This window comes from Salvia miltiorrhiza, chromosome 1 (assembly GCF_028751815.1).
Source record: "Salvia miltiorrhiza cultivar Shanhuang (shh) chromosome 1, IMPLAD_Smil_shh, whole genome shotgun sequence".
Classification (NCBI taxonomy): Eukaryota; Viridiplantae; Streptophyta; class Magnoliopsida; order Lamiales; family Lamiaceae; genus Salvia; species Salvia miltiorrhiza.
This window is the reverse complement of record NC_080387.1, coordinates 48,714,211-48,739,283: the sequence shown is the minus strand read 5'-3', so window position 1 is coordinate 48,739,283 and position 25,073 is coordinate 48,714,211. Positions and strand designations below refer to the sequence as shown.

The 25,073-nt window shown below is 35.5% G+C and overlaps 4 protein-coding genes across 6 annotated transcripts; 2 read left to right on the top strand and 2 right to left on the bottom strand.

Annotated features, from left to right (window-relative positions):
• Positions 1 to 4,451, top strand: LOC130988762 (probable inactive receptor kinase At2g26730). The gene is made up of 2 exons (XM_057912722.1): positions 1 to 1,872; positions 3,463 to 4,451. Exons 1-2 carry the CDS (start codon positions 555 to 557, stop codon positions 4,131 to 4,133), a joined length of 1,989 nt encoding a protein of 662 aa, XP_057768705.1. The 5' UTR covers positions 1 to 554; the 3' UTR covers positions 4,134 to 4,451.
• A 721-nt stretch (positions 4,452 to 5,172) lies between these two features.
• On the bottom strand, positions 5,173 to 9,481 carry LOC130988771 (uncharacterized). 2 transcript variants are annotated; one of them, XM_057912732.1, is made up of 7 exons: positions 9,013 to 9,415; positions 7,590 to 7,757; positions 6,989 to 7,262; positions 6,362 to 6,529; positions 5,863 to 6,131; positions 5,458 to 5,617; positions 5,173 to 5,261 (listed from the first exon to the last, which is right to left on the bottom strand). In XM_057912732.1, the coding sequence occupies exons 1-6, from the start codon at positions 9,304 to 9,306 to the stop codon at positions 5,465 to 5,467; spliced, it is 1,326 nt and encodes a 441-aa protein (XP_057768715.1). In that variant the 5' UTR covers positions 9,307 to 9,415; the 3' UTR covers positions 5,173 to 5,261; positions 5,458 to 5,464. The 2 variants fall into 2 exon arrangements, with proteins under 2 accessions (XP_057768715.1, XP_057768723.1); XM_057912740.1 differs by having other exon boundaries at positions 5,245 to 5,617; positions 9,013 to 9,481.
• Positions 9,482 to 11,390: 1,909 nt separating this feature from the next.
• LOC130988756 (NADH-cytochrome b5 reductase-like protein) lies at positions 11,391 to 16,687 on the bottom strand. Its single transcript, XM_057912710.1, has 13 exons — positions 16,287 to 16,687; positions 15,468 to 15,510; positions 14,846 to 14,921; positions 13,651 to 13,710; positions 13,522 to 13,572; positions 13,051 to 13,105; positions 12,871 to 12,941; positions 12,745 to 12,796; positions 12,434 to 12,511; positions 12,239 to 12,328; positions 12,037 to 12,150; positions 11,791 to 11,856; positions 11,391 to 11,713 (listed from the first exon to the last, which is right to left on the bottom strand). The coding sequence occupies exons 1-13, from the start codon at positions 16,431 to 16,433 to the stop codon at positions 11,657 to 11,659; spliced, it is 960 nt and encodes a 319-aa protein (XP_057768693.1). The 5' UTR covers positions 16,434 to 16,687; the 3' UTR covers positions 11,391 to 11,656.
• A 6,868-nt stretch (positions 16,688 to 23,555) lies between these two features.
• On the top strand, positions 23,556 to 24,477 carry LOC130988743 (uncharacterized). Of its 2 annotated transcripts, XM_057912697.1 has the most exons (3): positions 23,556 to 23,994; positions 24,094 to 24,164; positions 24,262 to 24,477. In XM_057912697.1, exons 1-3 carry the CDS (start codon positions 23,672 to 23,674, stop codon positions 24,273 to 24,275), a joined length of 408 nt encoding a protein of 135 aa, XP_057768680.1. In that variant the 5' UTR covers positions 23,556 to 23,671; the 3' UTR covers positions 24,276 to 24,477. The 2 variants fall into 2 exon arrangements, with proteins under 2 accessions (XP_057768680.1, XP_057768672.1); XM_057912689.1 differs by having other exon boundaries at positions 23,593 to 23,994; positions 24,094 to 24,477.
• The last annotated feature ends 596 nt before the right edge of the window (positions 24,478 to 25,073 follow it).

Below are 25,073 nucleotides of genomic sequence, written 5' to 3'. Positions count from 1 at the left end.
TAAATGAGTCAGTCTAATAGATTCACAAGTATCTACAAAAATTCAAATTAAAATTTAAAACGATTCGTCCCCTTCGCAATAATCAAGTAGTTGAGTTGAGTTGGTATTATTCTTAAAGTCAAAATTTTCAAATTTAATTTGAATCTCTCATATACTTAATCTTATTATGTTAAGATGAAGAAGAAAAGTTTTCAAGTAAAATTAGAAAATGGTGAGGAAAAATGAGAAGTGACGACAAAGAGTCCAGCTCCTCCCTCACGCCTCCCTCCTTCCCATATTCGCCTACAACTCACTCTCTCTCTCTCTCTCTGATTATTGTTGCTTCTTTCGAAGCGTAATTCTGAAGCAGCAACACTCACTCACTCACATTCGCTTTCTCTTTTCTCTTTTCGCCCCCCCCCCCCCCCCCCCACTTTACCATACTTGTACAGCCCAGCCCAGCCCCAGCCCCAGCCCCCTCTCTCTTCTTTTTCTCTCTCTTCTTCCACCCACCCACCCACCCACATGCCTGCACTCATGCCACCCCCATGATTTTAGTCTCTCCTTGATTCAGAATGGAGACCAATCCAGCAATGGCGGCATCTACATTACTAGTATCGGCATTGTTGTTGCTGTGCCTGTGCGTGGCGTCGGAGCCCACTGAGGACAAGCAGGCGCTGCTCGACTTCCTCTCCAAGGTCCCCCACGAAGGCCGCCTCCGCTGGAACGCCTCCGTCTCCGCCTGCACCTGGGTTGGCGTCGCCTGCGACCCCTCCAACTCCTCCGTCTACTCCCTCCGCCTCCCCGGCGTCGGCCTCATCGGCCAGATCCCGCCCAGCACTCTCGGCCGCCTCTCGCAGCTCAGAGTCCTCAGCCTCCGCTCCAACCGCCTCTCCGGCCCCATCCCCGCCGACCTCGCCCAGCTCAAATCCCTCCGCAACGTCTACCTCCAGAGGAACCAGTTCTCCGGCGAGTTTCCCCCGAGTCTCACCGAGTTGACCCGCCTCACGCGCCTCGACCTCTCCTTCAACAACTTCACCGGCCCAATCCCCTTCGCCATCAACAATCTCACTCATCTCACCGGCTTGTTTCTGCAGACCAACGCCTTCTCCGGCAAGATACCAAACATCGCGGTGCCGGGGCTCCAAGCCTTCAATGTCTCCAGCAACCGCCTCAACGGCTCCATCCCCACCGCGCTCGCGGGCTTCTCCTCCTCGGCATTCGCCAATAACCTCGATTTGTGCGGCGCGCCATTGCCCCCCTGCAACCCCTTCTTCCCCGCCCCCGCGCCCTCGCCCATTCTACCTCCCTCGCCTCCCGTCGCCTCCTCCAAGAAGAAGCGGAAGCTCTCCACCGCCGCCATTGTCGGAATATCAATCGCCGGCGGCTTACTCGCGCTCCTCCTCCTACTCGCCCTAATTTTCCTCCTAATCAAAAAGAGAAAAGCAAGTCACACCACGAAGGCGTACAAACCGCCTTCAACCACCACCGCCGCCGCAGCAGCAGCAGCAGGGGAGGTCGGAACCTCCTCCTCGAAAGACGACGTCACCGGCGCCTCCGCTGAAGGCGCGGAGAGGAATAAATTAGTTTTCTTCCAAGGAGGTGTCTACAGTTTCGATTTGGAAGATTTGCTTCGGGCTTCGGCGGAGGTGCTGGGGAAGGGTAGTGTAGGTACAAGCTACAAAGCTGTGCTTGAGGAAGGTACAACGGTGGTGGTGAAGCGGCTCAAAGACGTTGCCGCCGCGAAGAAGGAGTTCGAGCAGCAGTTGGAGATGTTGGGGAATGTGAAGCACCAAAATGTGCTGCCGCTGAGGGCTTATTACTTCTCTAAAGATGAGAAATTGTTGGTCTACGATTACATGCCTGCTGGCAGCCTCTCTGCACTTCTCCATGGTAATATTTCTTCCCCCTTTTCCCCCTCATGTTCCGTACTAATTAAAGATTTAACAAAATTAATCAACTTTAATTGAGAATTGATCTAAGTGAGGTGGATACATCGTGCATCCATTTATCTTTCTCATTATCATCAATTTCAATCTTGTTTTGCATGATTTGCTATGTTTTATACTGCAAATTTTATGCTCTGCTTCATTGATTTATGAACCCGACTTCTGACATTCGTATTTGTGTTATTATAATTTATACATTGGAGAAGATGGTTATGGGAATTTGAGTGCATGTGCGAATTAATTTCATTTGATTTTTTTCCACCGCTAGGTTCTTGTTTAGCCTATTATGTCAATTATTGGATTTGCTACCTAACTATCTCTGTTTTCCACTTTCATCTTTATTGTTTTCAAGAATTATCGTGTGATGCCAAGTTTGGTGTTGGGATGTTTGAGTGCCATTGCCACTCTTTTATCTGATTAATTAAATTATCGCAAGATTAATTTGCAATAATTGAAGCTTTACCTTGTTTAGACTTCTTCATTAAGGATTGGATATGTTTTACGTTATCATAAATTTACTGAAAGTTTGGTCTTTTTTCGATTAGTATAATCTATATTAGAAAAAGTCTTGTAAAGCATTTTGCTACATTTTCTTTTTCATGGCCGGCTTCCCTTTTCATTATTTTGTTCAACTTTTACGCGGTTAAGGCGGCCCTTCACACTGTTTACATTTAATCAAGCTATGAATTTTTCAAGCTTGATGCATGGTTTGAGATAATTAAGAATAATTATTTCTTTTGATTTCTGATCAGTTATATGATTATTTTGGTGGATTAGTTTTCAAATAAAAATATGTAGTAATGCGCATGCCAATGCCATGGGTGCCTTTACAAGTATACCTTCAATGATTCACAGCCCTACCCGCATACCTTTCCTTGTGTTTAAAGTATTCATTTTTTTTTAATTTAAAAAAGAAAAGTATTGATGTATATATATTTGTAGCAAATAATATGGAAAGAATAGAAGAGATGATGTTACTTTTTCCTCTATGTTTCTTTATTATATGTACCCTTACTTTCTTTTTAAAATAGTAGTAATAATAACGCTCCTCGCCCCTACATTACGCTATTGATGTCACATGCTTTTGACCCATGTACCTTTTTTTTAATCCAAAAATTTGATCTTTTGCCTAAGTGTATCTCTTTTGGCCAAAGCACATGTAGACCCTGTGACATACATTCTCCATTGTCAATTTGTCGCTGTGCAATAGATTAAGAGTTAATCTGATTATATTAAAATATCAAGTCATGCTCTGTTTTCCACCTTGCATGTAAGAGATATGCTGCATTGCAATGAATGATATTTTTATTCTGTTATTGCTTATCTGTAATAATAAATTTGTATGTTCTTGCTTCTGCTCATGTGCGTGTATGTGTTTCCATTGCTAGTTTTCTTTCTCTTAAGTCTTAACTAAATTGATGGTATGCTGTCTTGCTGGAGAAAAGGATGGTTTTTTACTCCTTTTTATGTCATGCATCACCTCTACTGTGTGTGGAATATGTTAGGTAAAATTGGATGTTTGTGTGATGTACAGGTAGTCGAGGGTCGGGGCGAACCCCACTAGAATGGGACAGCAGACTGAGGATAGCAGTAAGTGCTGCAAGAGGACTTGCCCATCTCCATGTGTCTGGAAATGTGGTCCATGGCAACATAAAGTCTTCCAACATCCTCCTCAAACAAGACAGTCTAGATGCTTCCATATCCGACTATGGGCTCAACCCTCTCTTCCTGAACTCGTCTCCCCCCAATCACCGCATCATGGGCTACCGCGCACCTGAGGTTCTTGAAACCCGGAAGGTCACCTTCAAGTCGGATGTTTACAGTTTTGGAGTGTTGCTGTTAGAGCTCTTGACTGGGAAGGCGCCTAATCAGGCCTCTTTGGGTGAGGAAGGAATTGATTTGCCGAGATGGGTCCAAAGCGTGGTGAGAGAGGAATGGACAGCTGAGGTGTTTGATGTGGAGCTAATGAGGTATCAAAATGTGGAGGAGGAGATGGTGCTGCTTCTCCAAATAGGTATGGCTTGCGTTGCCACCGTGCCAGATCAGAGACCCTCGATGCAGGAGGTGTTGAGAATGATCGAGGATATGAACCGGGGGGACACTGATGACGGGCTACGCTCCTCAGATGACGCACTGAGGGGAGGGTCGGACAGCCAAACGCCTCCCATGGAGTCGAGGGCTTCACCCCCGGGTCTCACACCGTAGGTAGCTCGACTCGAGTCAAGTATAGCATCCGTACAAATCTGGGTGGGAATAATTGGAATGAAATCCTGCAAGTGCCGATGGGGAAATAGGTTTGATATTCCAACGTGCAGGATGGTCCAAGAAGGAAGAATTGGTTATCCCTTTAGCTCTTATATTCTTTGTGAAGGCCTTCTCACCTTCTCTTGTTTGATTGTGCAATGATTTTTCATTTTTTTCTTTTTTTTTGTAGAGCATGATAGGATTGTTTGTTGTGGGATTAATTATGTATGTGATCGGTTCAAGATTTGACAGAGTCAAGGACACCAACTGTTTTTTTCTCTTCGATTCTTTCTGTTATTTTATCACAAGTAATTCACTTCTTGTTTTTGGCTCTTGTTCAAACGACCTTTTTGTATTCATCATATTGTGTTTGATTATATTCAACCAGCCAGCCCCCTAACACGTGTAACAATCTTAAAATTGTGGAGACAGCAGTCTACAAACATGAAATTCATATGTCTTTCTATTCTACCTTTTGTTTTACCGTTTTAATAAAAACCAAATTCCTGCAGAAATTCAAACTTCAAATTATAACTACACATTACATACCTCTACATTACAACTGCTTTGTTGAATTTAGATTGGCATTCCTATCTTTTTTCGGTAAGATGTCCCTTCCTTGTTGAGGAATTTGTTGAGACAAGCCCCCCCCCCCCCCCCCCCCCCCCAAAAAAAAAGCTAAAATCTCGAGCATGTTCGGTTAAAGCGTAAATTTGAAGATGACTTAGTCGTTGCATCTTTCTCTAACAAATGGAACTAAAGATGCGAGGATCAAACTCGACACCAACGGGAGTGTGAAAATTCCCCCAAAAGCAGTTCCCACGATTACGACTCCTAAAATTGGATCCTATGCTGTGCTACCAAAAAAGAGTCAAAATTAAACTTTAAGTAACACACTTTACAGTTCAATATATTTAATCAGCCAGGTAAATTTTAGTGGGCTACGAAAGTTACCTCAAATTTTGTTACATTTCTCTTGAGAGAGAGAGAGAGAGAGGTGTGACTTGAAGTGGACCCTTTGCTTTAGAAATGTCGATGAGCAAATTGTACAACCACAAATTGTTTGCACAGATTTGCAAATTAAGGATGCTGATGAATTAATAAAAACAAAACAAACATCACAGAAATGTTAACTAACCACTAAAGCAAAAAACACAGATGCATAATTCCACGATTTTTTTCTAAAGCATTTGCAAATCACAGATTCAAGGATAACTATGGTGAGTACCCAGCACTAAGTAGAAAATGAAAAGAATTTGAACAATTAATTCAGATTGAACTCTACCTCTGCTTCAGTATCTCCTACCCCTTCCTCTCCCTCGTCCTCTGCCTCTCCCTCTTCCCCTGAATTCAGTTCGACCGGAAGCTCTGGCATCATCTCTTTCAAAACTGAACATGCTCATCTTTATACTTTTAGCATCCATCGTATGAGGATCATTTTGCACCTAAATGTATAACACAGAGTATGAGTTTAAATAGAGAAGCCACCTGACAGCAATTACATTGTTGCTAAATTACTATCCTTACTTTGATGAACAAAAAATGGGCCACATAACAAATAAACACTCATATATACGATATGCTGATGGTGACTATAGCATCAGCCAACATAAATAAGGTTTGATGCACCAATTGACATAATAGGAATAGTGTAATCCATATGAAATGTTGTTCGGAAAGAAATGGTTACATGATTTTCCTCCAAATCAAATTGCTCCTGAAGCTGTCTCGCAAGCTCCTCATCTTGACTGTAATTGTGGTGCTCATGCGTTGTTGGATGATTGCTTCCAGTTTTCCTCCTTTCCCACTCATCAAGTGTGAGCAAAGACGAGTCATCTTCTATATCCTTTCCCCTACGCCTCTGAAATCTAGAGTTGCGGTCATTAAAACTAGGTTGACTTGTCTTCTGGAGAAGTTTCTGGGCAGCCACTTGATTTTGAACAGGTACAGATGCTGCCACTGTAATAGATTCAAACATGTTACTGTGGCATAAGCACCAGAAATAACCATCTTAAAATTTGAAGATGCATATTTCAAAACTTTAAATGGCAGGTACATTGGGGTTGACCTATAACAGTAGAGATAGAGTGCATAAATGTAGACTCTTGGAAGGCTGAATCAAAACAGAAATTTATTATGCACCACTGCAGAAATTCTACCAAAAGACCTACAGGCTACATTAAGTTTACCTTTTGGTCTTTCTGAGGCAACTGCCTTCTCAGGGTTTCCATCATTTGTGTGAAGCGGCTTTACTTCATTAGTTAAACCATCTTTAGTTGCATTATTTTTCTGAGGCTGGAGAATCTGGTTTCCACTTCTTGCAGCTAGAGTTTGTTGATGATCATTTGAGGATGTCCCTGAAATCCATGAGACCCAAAATATTATAAGTTTGCTTTTAACAATGAGAAGCTATGTGGAAGGACTTCCTATTCAAAACCAAAAAACTCTCAGTGAAAGAATATTTATCAGGTTCCATCCAAGGAATTATATATCTGAACTATTGAAATCAGATTTATGGAGAGAATCAAAAGACTCCAGCAGGATATATTGTTTGTTTCAGACTTGTTTAGATATTGGAGATGAGCTTGTTCTTTAGTTTTGTTATTGGATCAATTGTTCCATTTGTTAACTTGTACTCATGATGAAACTTTCACTTATTATTGATTTTTTTTTTTTTTTGAGAGAATTCACTTATTATTGAATTGATTGTTCCATTTCTTATCAAAAGGATATATTTTTCTGACATGAAGGCATTTGTGGTTTATGGGATAAAATAATGTTTTTAGATGAAAAGTAAATTCATCTTAATCACGAACCTGTAGTATCTACTGAAACATGCATGCCTTCAGAAGATGAAGTAGATGAAGTTCCTCGTCCAAGTGTCCGAACTTGGAGCTTTTCGAATGGTGGAGGACAACTTGATGTATTTTCTTGCGAGGGCCTTAACTTGTAGCGAGAGACATTCATATACTTGCGCTTCAGTTGCCACTCTTCATAAAGGAACTGAACAACACCGCCTAAAACAGTAATTACCTTTTTGTTCAAACACAAAATACCATTACGCATATCAGCTTTACCCTGCAGCCGGACCTGGAAGACAAGCACCAAGAAAAATATATAACACGAAAAAGATGCATCAGCGAGTTATAGTCCAGACACTAGCCTATCACACATAGACAACAAATAGCACAAACTTAGTATAAATAGATATTTTCTAAAGCATATGCTCCCATTTGCTACATCTGATGGCTAAACAAGCACTTAAAAGGTATAAGTGCACTGAAAAACTTAATTACAGGCAGTTCCAAAGGTTAGGTCATCTGACTAGTTCATTCAATAGTAATCAATCGTGCTAGCTTCTGTATAACATGATTCAAACTAACTACTGGCTTCAGAAGAGTTTTAAGAGTTGGAAACCTTTGTCCCAGGGCTAATATCATCTGGAAATGATGGCACATGGGAGTACTCTATAGCAGTTATTTCAGAATGTCCATCAGTGAGCTTCAATAGTAACAGTCGCCGGTTGCCTGAATTTTCTGAAGCCTCAGCCATGCTACTCCGAGATATATCTCTGCTTGAGCACACCTGTTCAGTAGATACAGTTCTGTGAAAGGTCAGATAGTCCATGAGTATATAGTTTCTTGATAACAAAAACTACATCAAAACAGGACTTTAGGCAGCATAAAGCTTATGAAGAAGTGTAAGTTTTTTTGAGTGAAGTGCTTTAGTAAATGTAAGGGAAGACAAATTGGTGGGGCTTGTTTTAATCCAGATGCAGTTGTTTAGTTCAAATTCATTTTTTATCATTTTAATAAGAAAAATTCTTATTCAGTTCTAGTCTCATAGTATAACAGAAAATCATGACCATATGTATTTGTGCCCTTGTGCTGCTAGATTAGTGAATGCTCAGTGAAACATGTGAAATAACCATTTGTGTATTCTCTTTGTCAGGATAAATGTTAGAAGCTGCTATGCTAAAACCACATCGAGGAACACAGTGTTGGTTTGCAAGTAAACAACTTTACTGGCATTAATAGCTTAGGAATAGGCATACTTGTATCTATCAAAATGCAAAATCCTGTCACTTTTACCCTTTCTTTGTTTAGGTTGTCAAATACTATGCCTACCATTCTAACAGTTTAAGTAGATACAGAGGGTAAAGTTACTATATGTAGTAATAGGGCACTGTTATATATTTATGCGTGCAAAAATTAAGGCTGTCATTTTGTACAGCCCGAGCTTCTTGTTTGCAGATTTACTAAACTACACTTGACTGCAAACAAATCAACATAGAGCTAAACTGCTACGAAGGCTTTATAAATCATTCTGGTTCAGGTGGATACATGAGAAAATCGAATTTCCCTTCTTAGTATTTCTATATTCATTGAATGTTGAAATTTTCTCATATATGTGTGACACACCTTATCCACTCTTCAAAGTTCAAACAAACACATGCACTACAAAAGTCAGTAAATGACTTCTACTTGAATATCTTCGATCACTTTGAGGTGATTTAAATGACAATGATAAGAACGAGGAATAAGTTCCAACTCTCATTTTTGTGGGGCACGGCTCAATCTAAAACTGGGGTATTAGAATTAATACTTGGAGAATCATTCCCCTAAATCAAGCCACCATATTATTCTCACTCCCATTCCCAATTGCATCAGTCTGGCACTACAATTTGCAACAAAGAAAGAAACTATTTCAACCTTAGATTATAGGTCATTACATTACTACTACCTTAAACAATTCACAAATCGGACTCAACTTTGTTCGCCGCATTTCTGACTGATTACTCCACAATTAACAAAGCTACATTAGTGGGTAAATAATATACCTGAAGCACGATTGGACCTTGGAGATGAGAGGTTTTGCACAGAAGAGAAGGTGGCGGTAAGCATTTTCCGCCAAACGATCGCAGGTCCATATTGAGAAGCTCTGATTCAACTGAATCGACGGTGGCAGATGCTGTGATGAGTTCTTGAATTCGTTCCGTATCTCTCAAACACCAGCCTCTGGCGGCGAGAGCTGCTGGGAGCTGTGACTCCGGAGAATAAGAAGGAGAAGCGGCGGTGGCGGCGGCCATGTCTAAGGCACGACGGAGATGGTTAGATGGAGGCCGTTTAAACATATATCGGTTCCTGCAACTGCAAAGTAGGCACTAAATTGTTGCATATGATTGATTGTTAAAATTTGGAGAATTGGGTTTAATAATTTTATACTCTATTATAATTCAAAAAAAAAAATTGTACTCCATTAAAATTTGAGATGAGAATTGATTCATAAAAAAATTTGAGATGAGAATACGACCATTTAGATGATATTTATACCATGTATTATTAATATTTGGTTACCTGTTTAGTTTCTGAGTATTATTAATTTGTTATTCTCTCCGTCCATAAATTTTTTTACCATAATTTTCTTTTTGATTTGTCTATAAAAAAAATTATCATTTTCACTTATAATATTTGGCATACACAATTTCATTCACATTTAAAAGTGATAGATTCTTACTTCACTAATAATTCCATTAAATGTGATAATTTTTTTTGTGAACAGATTGAAGTATAATTTATCTATAGATTAAATTCAAATGAGTTCAACAATATTATTACACATGTTTGAGACTAAAACAAGTATAAAAAACATTTTTCAATCGTAATTGAGACGAGTACAAATATTGAGTACATGTATTTTAGATCGGTTTAATTGATTGAATCCTACTAATCTAATCTTTTTGGTTCGTTGTCGTGCTTAGGGGTGATGAACGGGTCAGGTACGGGATAATTGTACTCAAAGTTCGGGTACTCGTACCCATATATCGTACCCAAAGTTCGGGTACCCGTACCTAAAATTTAATATTTATGTTATCTGTACTCAAACCCAAACGGTATTTGATTACCAGTTAAATGGGACGGTTATATGGATCGGTTAAACGGGTAACCAAAATACCATTAAAAAAAAAAAAGCTATGTTAGAGGGTAGCCATTTAGTAGAATTTATTTAATTAATTCACCTTTACGATTCCTCGTGTGATGATTCCATGAACAAGTTAATGATCTCATTGAATTAAGTTAATACTTTAATAGAGTTTAATAAGTTTATAGGAGTATTTGACTATTTATAAGTTTATTTAATTATTAATTTTTAAATTGATACATTTCCTTTCACGTAAAGTTGTAGTTATATTATAAATATCAATTAAACTAAATATATTTATATTAATAAAATTATATTTTATAATTTTAAAATTAATTAAATCGGTTAATCGGGTATACCCGATCGGTTATTGGGTATACCCGATAACCAAAAAATCTCAATACTCATACCCATAACTGTACCATTTAGCCAAATATCGAGTATCGGTTACCCGATAACATGCGGATTTCGATTCGATCCGGATATAACCAATAACCAATATCTAAATAAGCAGCTCGTGCTACACCACAACCAAGGATTTAAAATGACTAAATCCTATAAAGTTATTATTACTACTAATTTTTAATTATAAATATCAAAAGGATTCCTATAGAAATTCTAAAGGTTGTGATATGATAGTTTCTTATTATACAAATTTCCTGATACAATTCAATTTCTTATAATAATAATATACTCTACGGTATTATTGAGTTTGTATTATACAGTAAAGAAAAATATTTACCCATAGTACTACAAACGATTCAAAAATAAATTCAGTTTTTTATGTAATTTATAAAATTTTATTTATTTATTTATTTTGCTCACCCCTACTATTGTTCATCCATTTGTTTATTAAAAATATAATTTACATAAATTTTATAAATATCAATATAACTACGATATAATTTCTAGAAAACACCAAATAAAACAAAAACTAAAGTAAACTATGTAATTTAATAAATAAATAAATAAATAAACCATTAATTATTTGTGAAAAAACCAATGAAAAACTCAATAATTTTATGAATTACAATATTAAAAAATTTGACAATAAATAATCTTCGATCAAAATTCATAAAAATTAAAACAAGTCTTCAAAGTACTAACTAATACTATCATGAAAAAATTTCACAGGAAATATGTGAGAATAATCTGCGACTGCGATGCCTGAACGAGGTTATTCCCAATTGTCGACTGCTTAGTCGAAAGCTACAACAAGTAGTCAATATTTTATGAATGCAATGTAAATGTGGATAGAACTCGAATCTCATCATTTTACAATAGGGAAACAAAGAATCCATCAAATTTGGGTCGACAAGTTTATTGATCTTTCAAAGACGTTCCAGTTCACGCTCTATAAATAGAGATATGCTAATACAAGTAATCGACCTAATTTCATGAATTCTCCTCCACTTACAAAATGGAATCGAAAATGTGCAAGTAAAAGGAGCCGTATAAGGCGTAGCAGCTTTTGTTATCAAAGATCCACATTTGAGGTTTTAAATTCAATATGCATAACTATAGTGTTACAAGTTCATTTATTCCATCAAAAATGGTGTCGCTTAGAATTTGTAAACCATATCTTCCGTGTACCCAAGCTCCTTGAGTATACCGCTCAGCTGCCAAAACAGTAGAAGGATGTTAAGGGTGTAGATAGAGAGAGACCGGTATTTTTCAAGTGTTAAAAAATATGTACCTCTCCTTGCGTCCGATCCTTCTTGTCACCAGATACATGATTCATCATTCCCGGAGGGCCACAAACCTGGCCAAACAAGCAAAAGTTCATGAGCAATTTAGTAACGAGAGATGAATCTAATTTCTCCAGAGATTTGAACAATCGTAAAATTGTGAAGAAGACGCCAACTTTTAGAAATGGGTAGTTTTACAAATGCCTTAAACCTTAAAATCAGTCACTCTAGTTTTGATGGCAGAGAAAACTTACAAGAACGAGAGTATCATCACTAGGACCTGGCAAGCCTTTCACTACCATTTGCTTTGATATGAAACCGTGACCCCCCAACCAATCCTTTGTTGGGTTATCAACAGTGTAGAATACCTACAAATCCAAACAGAGATAAATAGATCAACTGAAAAGAAGTGTAAAAGAAAAAAGTTTTAGAAAGCAGTGATGGTTATCATAGAACCTTCAAGTTTGGATTGCTGGCAGAAAGTGTGTCGAGCTTCTTTTTGAGAAGTATATCATCAGGAGATAGATTAGCATAGATTAGAGAAACCTAAAAGAGTAAAAGATCATTATCAAGTCCATATAAAAGAACGGATATCATAATGCTTAATTTGTCAATTGAATGAAATATGAAAGCTTTCATGTACTAGCCTACCTGAGTATTGTCGTCAGGGTTCTTAAGGATGGCATCTATCACCTGAAGCATTGGAGTAATTCCAGACCCTCCTGCAATCTGAAATATAGACATTCAAGCGTTTTAATAAACTAGACAATAAGTAACATAGAATTTTAACTTTTCTATTTTAGGGGGTGAATTAGGGTATCTTGAAAAGAACTTTGACAAACTCAAGAGGAGTCAAATTTATTTGACTTTAGTGAGGCGTATGCTGTAGTAAGCAATTTGATGAAAATAATTTGTCTGGAAAGATGGGAGGGTTGATGCAGTAAAAATGTCACTATTCTTACCATGCCAATATGCTTTTTCATATTTGGACTATATCTGAATTTCTCAATGGGCCTGTACATAAAAAGCGGATTAATAGGCAAGTAAAATATGTAACCTTATGTTATAGCTAATGGTGCATCACTTACCCTTTCACTTCTACCACATCTCCTGGTTTTAAGCTAGCAAAGTGCTGACTCATTTTACCTTCTGGATACACCTGTAGAATGTGAAAACAAAATGATGTTCTTTTAAGATAAACGTACGGAGCCTGATGAAAATGATACGCTGATATGCATATGTATATAGATTCATTTCCAAATGACTACCTTAATAAGCAAATCGAAGTAACCCTTTGCATCTGGATCTGAAATTGGAGTGTAACTGCATAACAAGAAGGTTCATAATAACTTTTTTGGCTATGTTGATTGCAGAGCACACTAATAAGATGTTTTTGGCTATGTTGATTGCAAAGCACATTAATAAAGTGGAAATCCATGATGCATCTCCTTAAAATGAAGATTCATATTTGACAGATATATCTTAAGATTGGAATGATATGAGGAATGAAAGTGATTTAGCTTACTTTAGAACTCCTACAGAAATGTCCAAATTAGACACAATATGTCATGTACGTAAGGTATAAAACTTTCAATTTTATCAACACGAAGGTAATATCCAGTGAGGATAAATATATTTGAATAAAATTCCAAAGCACAGCAGGAGAGAGACTCTAAGCTATCGAGTCAAACTTAATATAAATAAAGCACTACACGATATCCAAAATTAGTATGACTTACGGGCGAATCACATATTTGGTTTTTCTTTCAGCATTTTGACCGTTTGGGGCCCTACAAGAAAATCAGTGTTGAGTAATCATTTTACGCACGAAGAAGTATATACAATGTATTAAGTGTCTGAGCAAGTACCTCGTAATAAGACAGGATGCAACATGAAGACCCAACTTCACATCAGGATCAAACGAAAACCTGCCATTTGTAAACAGAATAAGAGTCGGCCTCAGTAACAATTTCTGATGTCAGAGGCATTTTTCAGCAATTCTTCTGCAGTAAAAGATTCCCCGAAATGTGAAATCAGTCCAAATTTATAGAATCAGCAGACAAGATTCTATGAATGTTAATTCCCATACACCCCCTTGCTTGACTCTGGCCACATACCACCCACCCTTGCTTCTATCTGACATATTAACAGTTTCAACTGCATTCTTACTAGCATATTAAACTATTGAATCTGCTAATGATTCTTAGATCTTCTACCAAAATCATCACTCAATTTACCCAAAAGTCATCCAAATTTTACCTTAATTTGGGATGTTTTTTGCTCTTCCAGTGTTTTTATATAGTTGAGGAAGTCTAGATAATAGATCTAAAAATAGTGTTATGATTGATGTTAACAAGTACACCAGTAATAGGAACAATGCTGATTATAATACTAAAAATATTCTTAAGTAGATATTCAAAGCGATTGAGGTCAGATTATTGCATGAGTTATTGCATCTTCACCAGAAGATCTTGATCTCAGATTAACTAGAGTCTAAATTAGGTAACCAATCAAAACACAAACAAATATATCCCATTTTTTTTCACAAGCATAAGCTCCATTGAATTTCTTCCCTATGCTTATACTACTCATGGACTTATGGTTAATACTGACCAGTGACCACTATACAACAATAGTGTCGATTGGACACCAATACTGTAGGGGCCTTCTTTACTTCATTCATCACAGAAACCATTGGACAGCTATACTAATCTCCTTCCCAAACTAATTATCTTTTAGATGAGACCGTCACCTTAGATACACACACACACACACACACATACATACATACATACATACATATGAAGAATATCCATTCAGAAACATACATTGTGCAATGAAAGAAGAAACGTAACAAGTTCCACACTAAACAGTGACAGACGATGTCAAAATTTAACTTCATCATTTACTCGAGTCCTTAAAAATTCATCTATCATATCTATTAAGTGGTATACTAATGCACTATCCAATGATTCAATTATAAGAAAATATTCTGATATAAGGAAGAGAACAAGGGATCTCGAGTACAATACAACTTGAGGAGCCATGAGATAAGAGGATAACCTAAATAATTGAGTATTATGGCTAGCTTGCGCCTTCTCTTGGAGCTTGAATTCAATCCATTTATCAGGATTTAGGGCTGAAAAGAAAGAAAAACATAAACTGTTCATAGGAAAATTGTTAGGATAGACCAGAAAGAATGACATGTATTTATCTATCTGGGTATCATAGATATATTGGATATGCTGCAAAACATAGCCTTATGTAATGCCCAAATATGTGTTGTCACCTTCACCCTAATTAAGGGAAGATAATGAATTGAAACAACTTGATTGACTATATTTATAGTCACCTCTCTAACTTGATTTCAGATGTCCCATTAAATAGAGGCTACAAAACAGCTCTATAGGTATCACATTCAACTTCTTGTTATACTTGAACGTAAGAGCACCAATCATGCTTTCTATCCATAACAAAATAGAAACCGAGCAATCCTTACTATTTATTATTTCACATTTTATAAAATGTTTTTAGCTTTAGTTATATAGTGAAACAATCAAAAGGCTTAGCTCTAACTTGGTGAAGAATAATTTGATGTTATGCACAAGATTTGACTGTTAGAAATGATTGAAACCAGAAGCGAGAATTTATTAGTCAGTAGATTCACAAGGGAAACAGCACATACCAACTTGTGGTGCAGTTTCTTCATTGAGTTGATCTAGGTACCCCTGAATTATACACGACAAATATCATATACTGAAATGTGCAGAAAACAAATAATTATATAGTAACAATTAATTTTTTACATATTTGGTTAAAAAATAGCATGAGTACTTGATTGGACGAGCATCATCTGTAACATACCCTCTCAGGCAGTCAGACAACTGCACAGAGTGAAAACTGCACATGCTCAAGACAAGTTCCCCACCAAATATGAATAAATATATGAACATATAGCTATGCACATGCACAACACACACAGACACATTTACAGAGTAGGCATTGCTAAGTAACTAGCATAGTAGCATTCTACATGAATTTAATAGAACAAGGATGGTTAGAAAGCTGTTTGGGGGGTTTTTCCATTTTTTTGCCTCGTTAAATTTCAAAAGAATATCATTTGCATTGCCATTGTTATTCTGATTCCTCCATTTTGGGAATAAAAATTAGGTTATTTGACATTAACAACCAACCAGCGAGAGTTTCCAATCATAAGACATGCATTTTAATTCACTCGCTCCAACCACGTGCAGAAATAACACAAGTATAACACTGATTCACATCCAAAAAGCCTAGACTAAGAACAAAAATTAACTCTATCCAACCTTGATCCAAAACATAAATCCGCGGCAAGATATCAATTCAAATGCAGCTCAGTCGAAGAGAACATACACCGAATTTTTACATAGAAATTCAGCGTTTTCAGTCCATCAAACCCCCAATTATCTAAAGCATAACAACAACAACATTTACCGATATTTTCAAAATCAAAATGAGAAATTACCAAATTTGGCGACGAATAGAAGTAGTAAGCGGAGATTCCACCGGAAATGGCGGCAAGAGCTCCGAATCGAAGGCGAGGAGCGGATTTAGTTTGGACTCCAAAAGCAATTGGTGCAGCCTTTGCGAGTCTTCTGAAAAATGTCGCCATTGCGGATCCTAAATCAGAGAAATGGAGATGGAAATGTGGAGATCAGTGGCAATGTGTCTGTGCAGTGAGGGTTTTGGAACTTAGAGTTTATTGGTAATCGACTCTTTCCAACTAATTAACTACAACCTTATTTCTTATTTCATTTTATTTTTTCTCAAAAATTATAAAGTGAATGAGGAGTAGATTTCGCATCTATGTAAGACGTCTCGTCATCGTGGATCGACCAATTACAAGATTAAAAATTCTAATGTTTTTAGATGTGAACAATAATACTTTTGAATAAAAATATATAATTTTAGGTATTAATGTTTTCTTTTATTATTATTATAGACAAAGGACTATTTTATCCTATTCTTTGAAGCTTTTACAAAAATTAGTTTTATTCCAGTGTGATGCTCGTATGAGACACATATTAATATTTATTTAATTAAAATAAATAAAATTTTATAAAATTCATGACGAGTGAGGTATCATTAAAATAAAGATAAATTTATTTTATAATTGGAAACCAATCAAATTAATCATCAATATTTTAATAACACATTTTTTTCGTCAATCAAAATATTTAGTCTCTTAGTACGGAATCTAGAACCAATGATTTTACAGTAGAGAATTGTAAAACCAAAATAGTAGGCAACTTATAGATAGGTAAAGATCCATTAAACTAGTGGTACCCAAATACCCATCCAATATTAGCAAAATTGTAAATGTACCACCATTTTGTGGACATAAGTTCATTTACAAGTATCATATGACGAATCTTAATCTATCAAGCAATTCCACACATTATTTTTTGTGTTTTAATTAATTATAGTAAAGGGAGGCAATGGCCTCATTTTACAACTTGATATGCTTACTAAAAAAATCAGAATAGTGACATGAATGGCACATGAAATTGAGGATGAAGATTAGAGAGGGAAAGGGTATCTAGCACCCTTCATACATATTGTGTCACAATCAGAAAATATTAAGCTTTTGGGATTAAAATAAGCAAATAATCACACTGATCATGATGAAGAACAAACTGCAGATTGAAACCTTTTAAATTCTATGATGAATTGATGGGTATCCAATAATGCAAAAGCAGTGGCTATTTTTCTCATAACCTATGGAAAAGATGTGGATTCTTGCAAGTATTATTGAGAGAATTAGACCCCTTTTTCACTACGCTAACATCTTGAGAATATAGAAGAAGTCAGCTATATATCTAATTTTTTTACAAAAATTAATTTTGTAGTATTTGTTTTGGACGTGGATTAGAATATTCATTTTGTCTGGTGAAAAATTGTGGTGATGGATGATTCTTTCTTATCAAATATAGTATTTGTGATTGGGTTTCGATAATACTCATGCTTTAGGTAGTACTTCCTTCGTCTCGTAAAACTAATTGATCAGTATTTTTTTTCAAGTTGTTTTGTGAAGCTTACTATTTTTCTTATATGACAAAAGTTTTTCCTTTTATTCATCTTTTTATTTTTTCACCTACCACACTTAACACGCTAAATATTAATAGCTCTTTAAAACCCATGTCGAATGAAAAGTGATTAAGCTTCGCGGAATGGTGGGAGTATATAAACTCAATCTTGACATTTACTGTGTTTATGTGGACGTCTTAGATTGTTGTTATGTGGACATGTGCTTTTTGTTTTTTTTTCCTTCTTTTTTTGTGATTTTAAAAATACAGGCCTCGTGAATTCATACAATTTTTAAAAATGCATATATCAATGAACAAATTTGCGTATGAAATATGAATGCTGAATTTATATTATATATATATATATATATATATATATATATATCTCGAGAAATGATATGCTACATATCTTATGTGAGCTTCTTATATGAGCACCGCTCATGTTTAGCTCTCGTTAGCGTTATCTTTTTTGTTTTAGGCATTTATTTTTATTCTAATACTTTATACTCTTATTGAGATCATTAATTTTATAAATTAAATAAAAATCAAAGTCTAATTTATTCTTTTATTAATTATTTGAAGTTAAAGGGAATATGAACAAATCAAACTTTGATTTTTATGTAATTTATAAATTAATGATCTCAATAACAATATATGAAGTAGTATTAGAATAAAAATAAATGCCTAAAACAAAAAAGATAACGCTAACGAGAGCTAAACATGAATGTAGCATAACGTTTATCTCTCTCTCAATCTCTCTCTATATCTATCTATATATATATATATATATATATATATATATATAGGGAGAGGTTCAAATAAGAACCACTAATAAAATAAGAACGGGGAACCATTTTAAGCCATTCGATCATCAAGATCTACGGTGGATGCATTATCTTTGGTGGATGGATGCAGGTGCTGGGTTCGAATCCTGAAGGGAGCAAAAAAATTATTTTTTTCGGATGCATTAAATTTAATAGCGGATGCATTAATTTGTATAGCAGATGCAGTAATTTTATTGGTTCTTATGTTCTCACGATAATTGTGGTTCTCACTATAATCGCACCCTATATATATATATATATATATATATATATATATATATATAGGACCACTCCAATGAGACCCCTTAATTTTAGTGAGATGTAGGGCACAATCTGGTACATTTATTTTATCAATTCTATGGCTGATATTGTATGATTGTATCCGGAGGGAGATTTTTTTCGCAGGGTTCGAATCCTGAAGGGAGCATAATATTTTAAATTTTGTTATTCATCAATACATATGCATTGTTCATCAGTATATACTGTCTTGTTCATCAGTATATATGTCTTATTCATTACCAATTTTTTAAATCTTGTTTTTCATCAGTATATACATCTTGTTCGTTAGATATACGTCTTATTCGTTAGTATTATATGTCTTATTCATTGTCCTCATGTTACACGAAAAATAGGGGGTCTCACTGGAGCGCGCCCCTATATATATATATATATATATATATATATATATATATATATATATATAGGGTCAGCTTCAATGGAGACCACTATATACATAGAGAATAGAGATCAAAGCAGAGCCATTGATCTCACCAACATCAATGAATCAGATTAATCCGAATTCTTCAAGTTTAGGAAATCCAGTAAATTCCTCATTTTCCAATTCTGAGAACCAACGAACATTATTATGAACTTACGAACATACTAATGTTCGTCTATGTGTTCGTATAAAAAACAAATGAACATACTAATGTTCGTCGATATGTTCGTATAAAAACAAATGAACATACAAATAAACATACTTATGTTCGTAAGTTCATATAATGTTCGTTAGTTCCCAAAATTGGAAAATGAGGAATTTACGGAATTTCCTAAACTTGAAGAATTCGGATGAATCTGATTCATTGATTTTGGTGAGATCAATGGCTCTGATTTGGTCTTCATTCTCTATGTAGGGGAGTGGTCTCCATTGAACTCTTCCCTATATATATATATACAATGGGAAATAGATCAATAGAGAAGGTTAAATATTGAGAGAAAGAGAAGAGCGGTCTGAATAAGTCAATAAATTTACTGAATACGCCAACAATTTTATTGAACATAATAAATTTACTGAAGGCCGCCTGAGGTTCAAATCCTGAAGGTGGCGTGTTTATGAATAAATGTCTATTCATGCGGTCTCTTGATTTTTTCGATAAAGTTATTGACATAATTAAAACGAAATATATTGACTTCTCAATAGATCCCAACCCATATACAATGTGATGTTGGTTTATGTTTAACTTTGTGTAGTTTTATGTTTTAATGTCTCCAATCTCTCATTCTTGCAATACTTCTCCAATCCGCATTCCTCAATTCAGTCAATGTCTCACCATCATAAAACCGATCAACAAGAGGGAGTTTGGCTGAGCTTATAAGCTCCTTAAAACAGCTTATAAGTTCCTTCAAAGTGTTTGACAAAATAAGTTCCTAAATATAGCTTATAAGTTCCAAAAATAAACTCCAAGAGCTTATAAGCTCCCCAAAAAATAAGTTCTTATACCCCAACTTATTTTTTTATAATCTCATATACAATAATTCTTTTACAAATATTTTTCAACTATAATTTATTATTTTTATCATATACTATCATTCAAGTTCATTTTTCTTTGATTTTCTCTCTTTGAAAAAATATTTTCTATTTTATAGCAAAAAAATTCTCACTCTAACTTATAAGCTCAATTATCCAAACAATTTGACAACTTATAAGCTCTTAAAAATTACATCTTATAAGCTCTTGAAATATCTTATAAGCTCCAAAACTTATAAGCTCTTTAAAATAAGCTTAGCTTAACACCGAAAACCACCACAGCCTCCACCATCGGCCCCTGTTTTCTTCATCATATCCTAAATCTTTCAAATGAAATCGCCTTTCTCTTTTTCATTAGAAAAACAATTGATGCGGTACGAGATTCAATTCACTTTATACAATATGCGTATTGCATGTATTAAACATGATGCATATTAATGTTCTAACAATATATATATATATATATATATATATATATATATATATATATATTTTGTTTGATTGTATGCATAAATTAAGTCCAACATTAAGCGTAAAAAAAAACACACACACATTTTATACACTTCTTACCATTAAAAATCCGTTTAAAGCCTAAAAGATGCAAATATATATATATATATATATAATTATTGAATAAACAAGCTATGAATGAGATTGAGTGAATGACTCAAGAAAAATACTTCATCCGTCCCCTAATTTCATGCCCCTTTTGTCATTTTAGTTCGTCTTTGAATTTCATGTTTTTTTTTTTTCTATTTTTAGTAAAATTACTCCACATAAATGATAAACCTATAAATGTAGGATCATCACTCCATTTTAATCACTTTAACATTTTAATAAGGATAAACCAGCCTGACAAACGTATTGTCATGTCAGCAAATAAAGGATCGGCCCCCTGTATTCACACTCATAAAATTAGATACATATATAGTATGTCACAGCTCCTTATTCACTTGATCTAGCTTTACTGTTATTATTACAACAAATGTTTGAGTTTGAGTTCGGATCAATGATTAATTTACCCATCTAGTATAGACAAGTTTCAACTGAATTAAGCTCAAGTAAATTGATTAATGTAATTATTTATCGGGTCAAGTTTGAGCTGAAAGATTGTTAAAGATTAGCGTATTTGTTTAATAAACAAATAGAGAAGAGCTTTTCAGTTTTTATATATAATCAGACACAGTGAGACACTATAAAGTCTTAATCTATTTTTGTGGGCAAATAAAGGCATATATAAATGGAAACTTCTATGTGTATCTACTCAAAAGGCAGGAGATTCTGCATGCAGTATATTAATTTGCAATAAAATTTCTTATATAAAAACATTCAACACACGTCAAATTAAAATTTTCCAAGAGATCATGTGTTGATGAAGCAAATACTATTAAAGTAGCCATTTGTGAACATTAATTGTTAGTGCATGGAGTTGCTTTGTTTGGGGACAAGGAAAGTTGTTTTCCTGCAGAATATACTGTTGACATGATTTTTTGTGTTGAGTTTGGCTTCCTTATTTCGTGCAGGAGAGAGAGAGAGGGCATGCATATATATCATCGTATTGGGAATGTGGTATCTCCATTATTGCGTGCAAGCAAAGAGATGCTAGGTGATGAACACAACAGTGCTGTCAATACTAACTATTGAAGTGTTCCATATTGGATTGGAGATAGTGGCATGAGCCACTTTATATGGTGAGACAATCCTCTCCCTTATAAGGTCTTTTAAGGGATGAATGGGTCCAATATCCATTTCTAACATGGTATCAGAGTCAACCCAATCCAATGATGGACCCCCCCAATATCGTTGTCAACAGATGGCGTTTGGGATAGTCCACGCTGCGCGTGCGGGGGGGTGTATTGAAGTCCCACATTGAATTGGAGATAGTGGCTTGTGTAAATGTGTAATGCTAGTGGATCGGACTTCTATCTATCTTCAAATGGATATTGAATTATTGGAATGGAATTTTGTCAATGGATGTGCATTATAAGGAATCGATTCCGCCATGTGAAAAAATGTGTACATGATCTCCCTCCCCCTCCCCTTCCGGCTCGACACCTACGTGGCGTCCACCGTGGCAACTGGCTTACGTTTCCACCCACTCCCAAATAACATCTTCCCCTCATAACACCTTACCACAAATGGCCGTCGAATACAGAATAGCATTTCAAACTCTTTCCCCAGCAATAATGCATATGGGAATCATTCATCCATAAAGTTGCCATTGCTTCACCACCTTCTAACTTGTAACAACCCATCCATTCTCCTCACAAAATCTAACACTCATTTCTAAAAAAATATATTTATTACTCCCATTCATAATGACTCACTTTCCTTTTTCGTCCGTCCCATTGATAATGACATGTCCCATCCAATAAGCCATTATCAATGAGACGAATGTAGTATTTACTTAATTACATTTAGTAGCTTCGAAACTTTACTTAAATTTTAGGTCCAAATGTTATAACTTAAAATAAATAGTGCGCTCTATAGGCTACAGCACCATGAGTTCTACCTTAAATCTTACTCTCATTTTTTTTGGTCCATTTATAACTTTTCGATCCAAAAAAAAAAAAAAACAATTTACCTTATCTACTATCTCTATCTCTCTACTAATTAATTTATCTATCTCTTACTTTTTCACTACTGTCTCCTCATTTACTATATATAAATTTTCTTAATTTGTGTTCTCCATTTTTTTGAGACGTTATTATATATTGGGACGGAAAGAGTATTTAAAATTAATTAAGTAATTAAAGTTTGTTAAATAATACTTTATTAATTATTAATAAATTAATTAATAGTGATTTGGGGTGCGCGGAGACCGTTTCTAAATAGAATGATATGTAATACTCCCTCCGTCCCATTACAAATGTTCCACTTTCTATAATGAAATGTCTCATTACAAATATCTCATTTCTTTTTTGGCAATATATATATATATATATATATATATTCTCTTTTTACATCTAATATTTAAATAATTTCTATCAATTCACATTATCTACTAATTACACATTTCTTAATCTTCGTGATCGTTTGTAACGAGACAGAGGGAATAAAAAAGTATTGTAATAGGTGTGGCGGTGAATGTGATATGAGTTTAATTTGAAGGAGGGAGGCCCCCACAAACGAGTCTATTTGACAAGTATAAAAACCCCACACCAATTCATTCCCCAAAATCACCAACTCCAAACAACAAAACTAGTTGCTACAACCATTTGATCAGGTGAGAAAACACAGCAGCAGCGAGAAGATGAGCAGGCAAGGAGACTGGATGTGTGGAGCGTGCCAGCATCTGAATTTCTCGAAGCGCGACACGTGCCAGCGGTGCGGGTGCCCCAAGTACGCCGGAGCGGCGGAGGTGGCGGCGTACGGCGGCGCATTGCAGAAGAGCGAGGTTTTGGCGGGAGACTGGTATTGTGGCGCCATGAACTGCGGCGCCCACAACTACGCCAGCAGGACCACCTGCTACAGGTGCTGCGCCTCCAAAGATTATTGCGGTTATGACGCCCGAATTATGGCCCCGGCAGGCTACGCCGTCCCCGGCTGGAAAACCGGCGACTGGATCTGCTCCAGGTAATTTAATTCGTCTATTAATATTCTTTTTAATTTCCTTTTTCTTTTTTTATATATATAAATTTCATCCACTCAATCACCTTTATATATTGTCAACAGAGTTGGATGCGGCATGCATAATTATGCTAGCAGGATGGAGTGCTATAAATGCCACACGCCTAAAGATTATGGTAAATTACTTACGCTATTATGCAAACAATCTATTGTTTGATGTTTCTCTTCATATTTTGGTTATTTATCTCTTTTTTTCTTATTTTCCCTTTTCAGGAGGAGCAATGTGAGGATTATCACTGGATCACACCTAGTGCTGCAACTCTTTAATTTTTTTTTCTCGGATTTTTGTCTTCATTTGTTTTTCCTCCTTTCTTAGTAGGATTTAATTAGTGACTGGTTTTGGTGACTGATTTTGTTTTCACATATTTCATCTCAAAATGTTGCTACCATGGATGGATTCTTAATGAAATCTCTTCGCCTTTTCCTCCATTAATCATGTCTGTTTCAAGATTTTTTCCAAACTAAATTAACTTTTGCAAAAACCGATGATGTTTACTACTAAGTTGTAAAGAATGAATGAAAAAGGTTCAAATTCTCTTTTTTAGAAAATGAAAGAAAAGGAATAAAACATTTAAAGAGATAATTGTCTTTTTATCTCTTATTTCTTATGATAAATTTATAAAGAAAGCGAACTGCGAGCATATTGGACAGGAAAAACACACTAAGTAAAGTAAGTTTCATGCAAGAAGAAATTTAGTTATTCCTGGAAAAGAACAGTACAACTAGTTAAAATGTGTGTTGTTGGTCGATGATGATATATATATGTAGTAGATATAAGGATGATGCTAGCATTGGACACCTCCAACCCTATCACATGCGAAGCCGTTAATTTTTTTTGGATAATAAATTAAAGATTCTAATAGAAACAATTATATGTATATATATTTGTCGAGCAGTTAAAGTCTCACTTCGATTCCTCTTAAGAAAAAAAAATGACTCATTTCGATTAATTGGGTGACATCACTATATATATTAGGTTAGAAGAGATTAATTTTCTTTAATTAGGAAATGTATATATCCTAATT

Coding starts and splice junctions, on each gene's coding strand:
- LOC130988756 (XM_057912710.1), bottom strand. CDS start 16,433: ATGGCGACATTTTTCAGAAGACTCGCAAAGGCTGCACCAATTGCTTTT. Junction 13,106..13,521: donor ACCAAATATGTGATTCGCCC/GTAAGTCATACT, acceptor CTTGTTATGCAG/TTACACTCCAATTTCAGATC. Junction 12,329..12,433: donor ACCCTGACGACAATACTCAG/GTAGGCTAGTAC, acceptor TTACTCTTTTAG/GTTTCTCTAATCTATGCTAA.
- LOC130988743 (XM_057912689.1), top strand. CDS start 23,672: ATGAGCAGGCAAGGAGACTGGATGTGTGGAGCGTGCCAGCATCTGAAT. Junction 23,995..24,093: donor GGCGACTGGATCTGCTCCAG/GTAATTTAATTC, acceptor TATTGTCAACAG/AGTTGGATGCGGCATGCATA.
- LOC130988762 (XM_057912722.1), top strand. CDS start 555: ATGGAGACCAATCCAGCAATGGCGGCATCTACATTACTAGTATCGGCA. Junction 1,873..3,462: donor CCTCTCTGCACTTCTCCATG/GTAATATTTCTT, acceptor TGTGATGTACAG/GTAGTCGAGGGTCGGGGCGA.
- LOC130988771 (XM_057912740.1), bottom strand. CDS start 9,306: ATGTTTAAACGGCCTCCATCTAACCATCTCCGTCGTGCCTTAGACATG. Junction 6,530..6,988: donor TGTTTCAGTAGATACTACAG/GTTCGTGATTAA, acceptor CATGGATTTCAG/GGACATCCTCAAATGATCAT. Junction 5,618..5,862: donor TTGATTTGGAGGAAAATCAT/GTAACCATTTCT, acceptor TTATACATTTAG/GTGCAAAATGATCCTCATAC.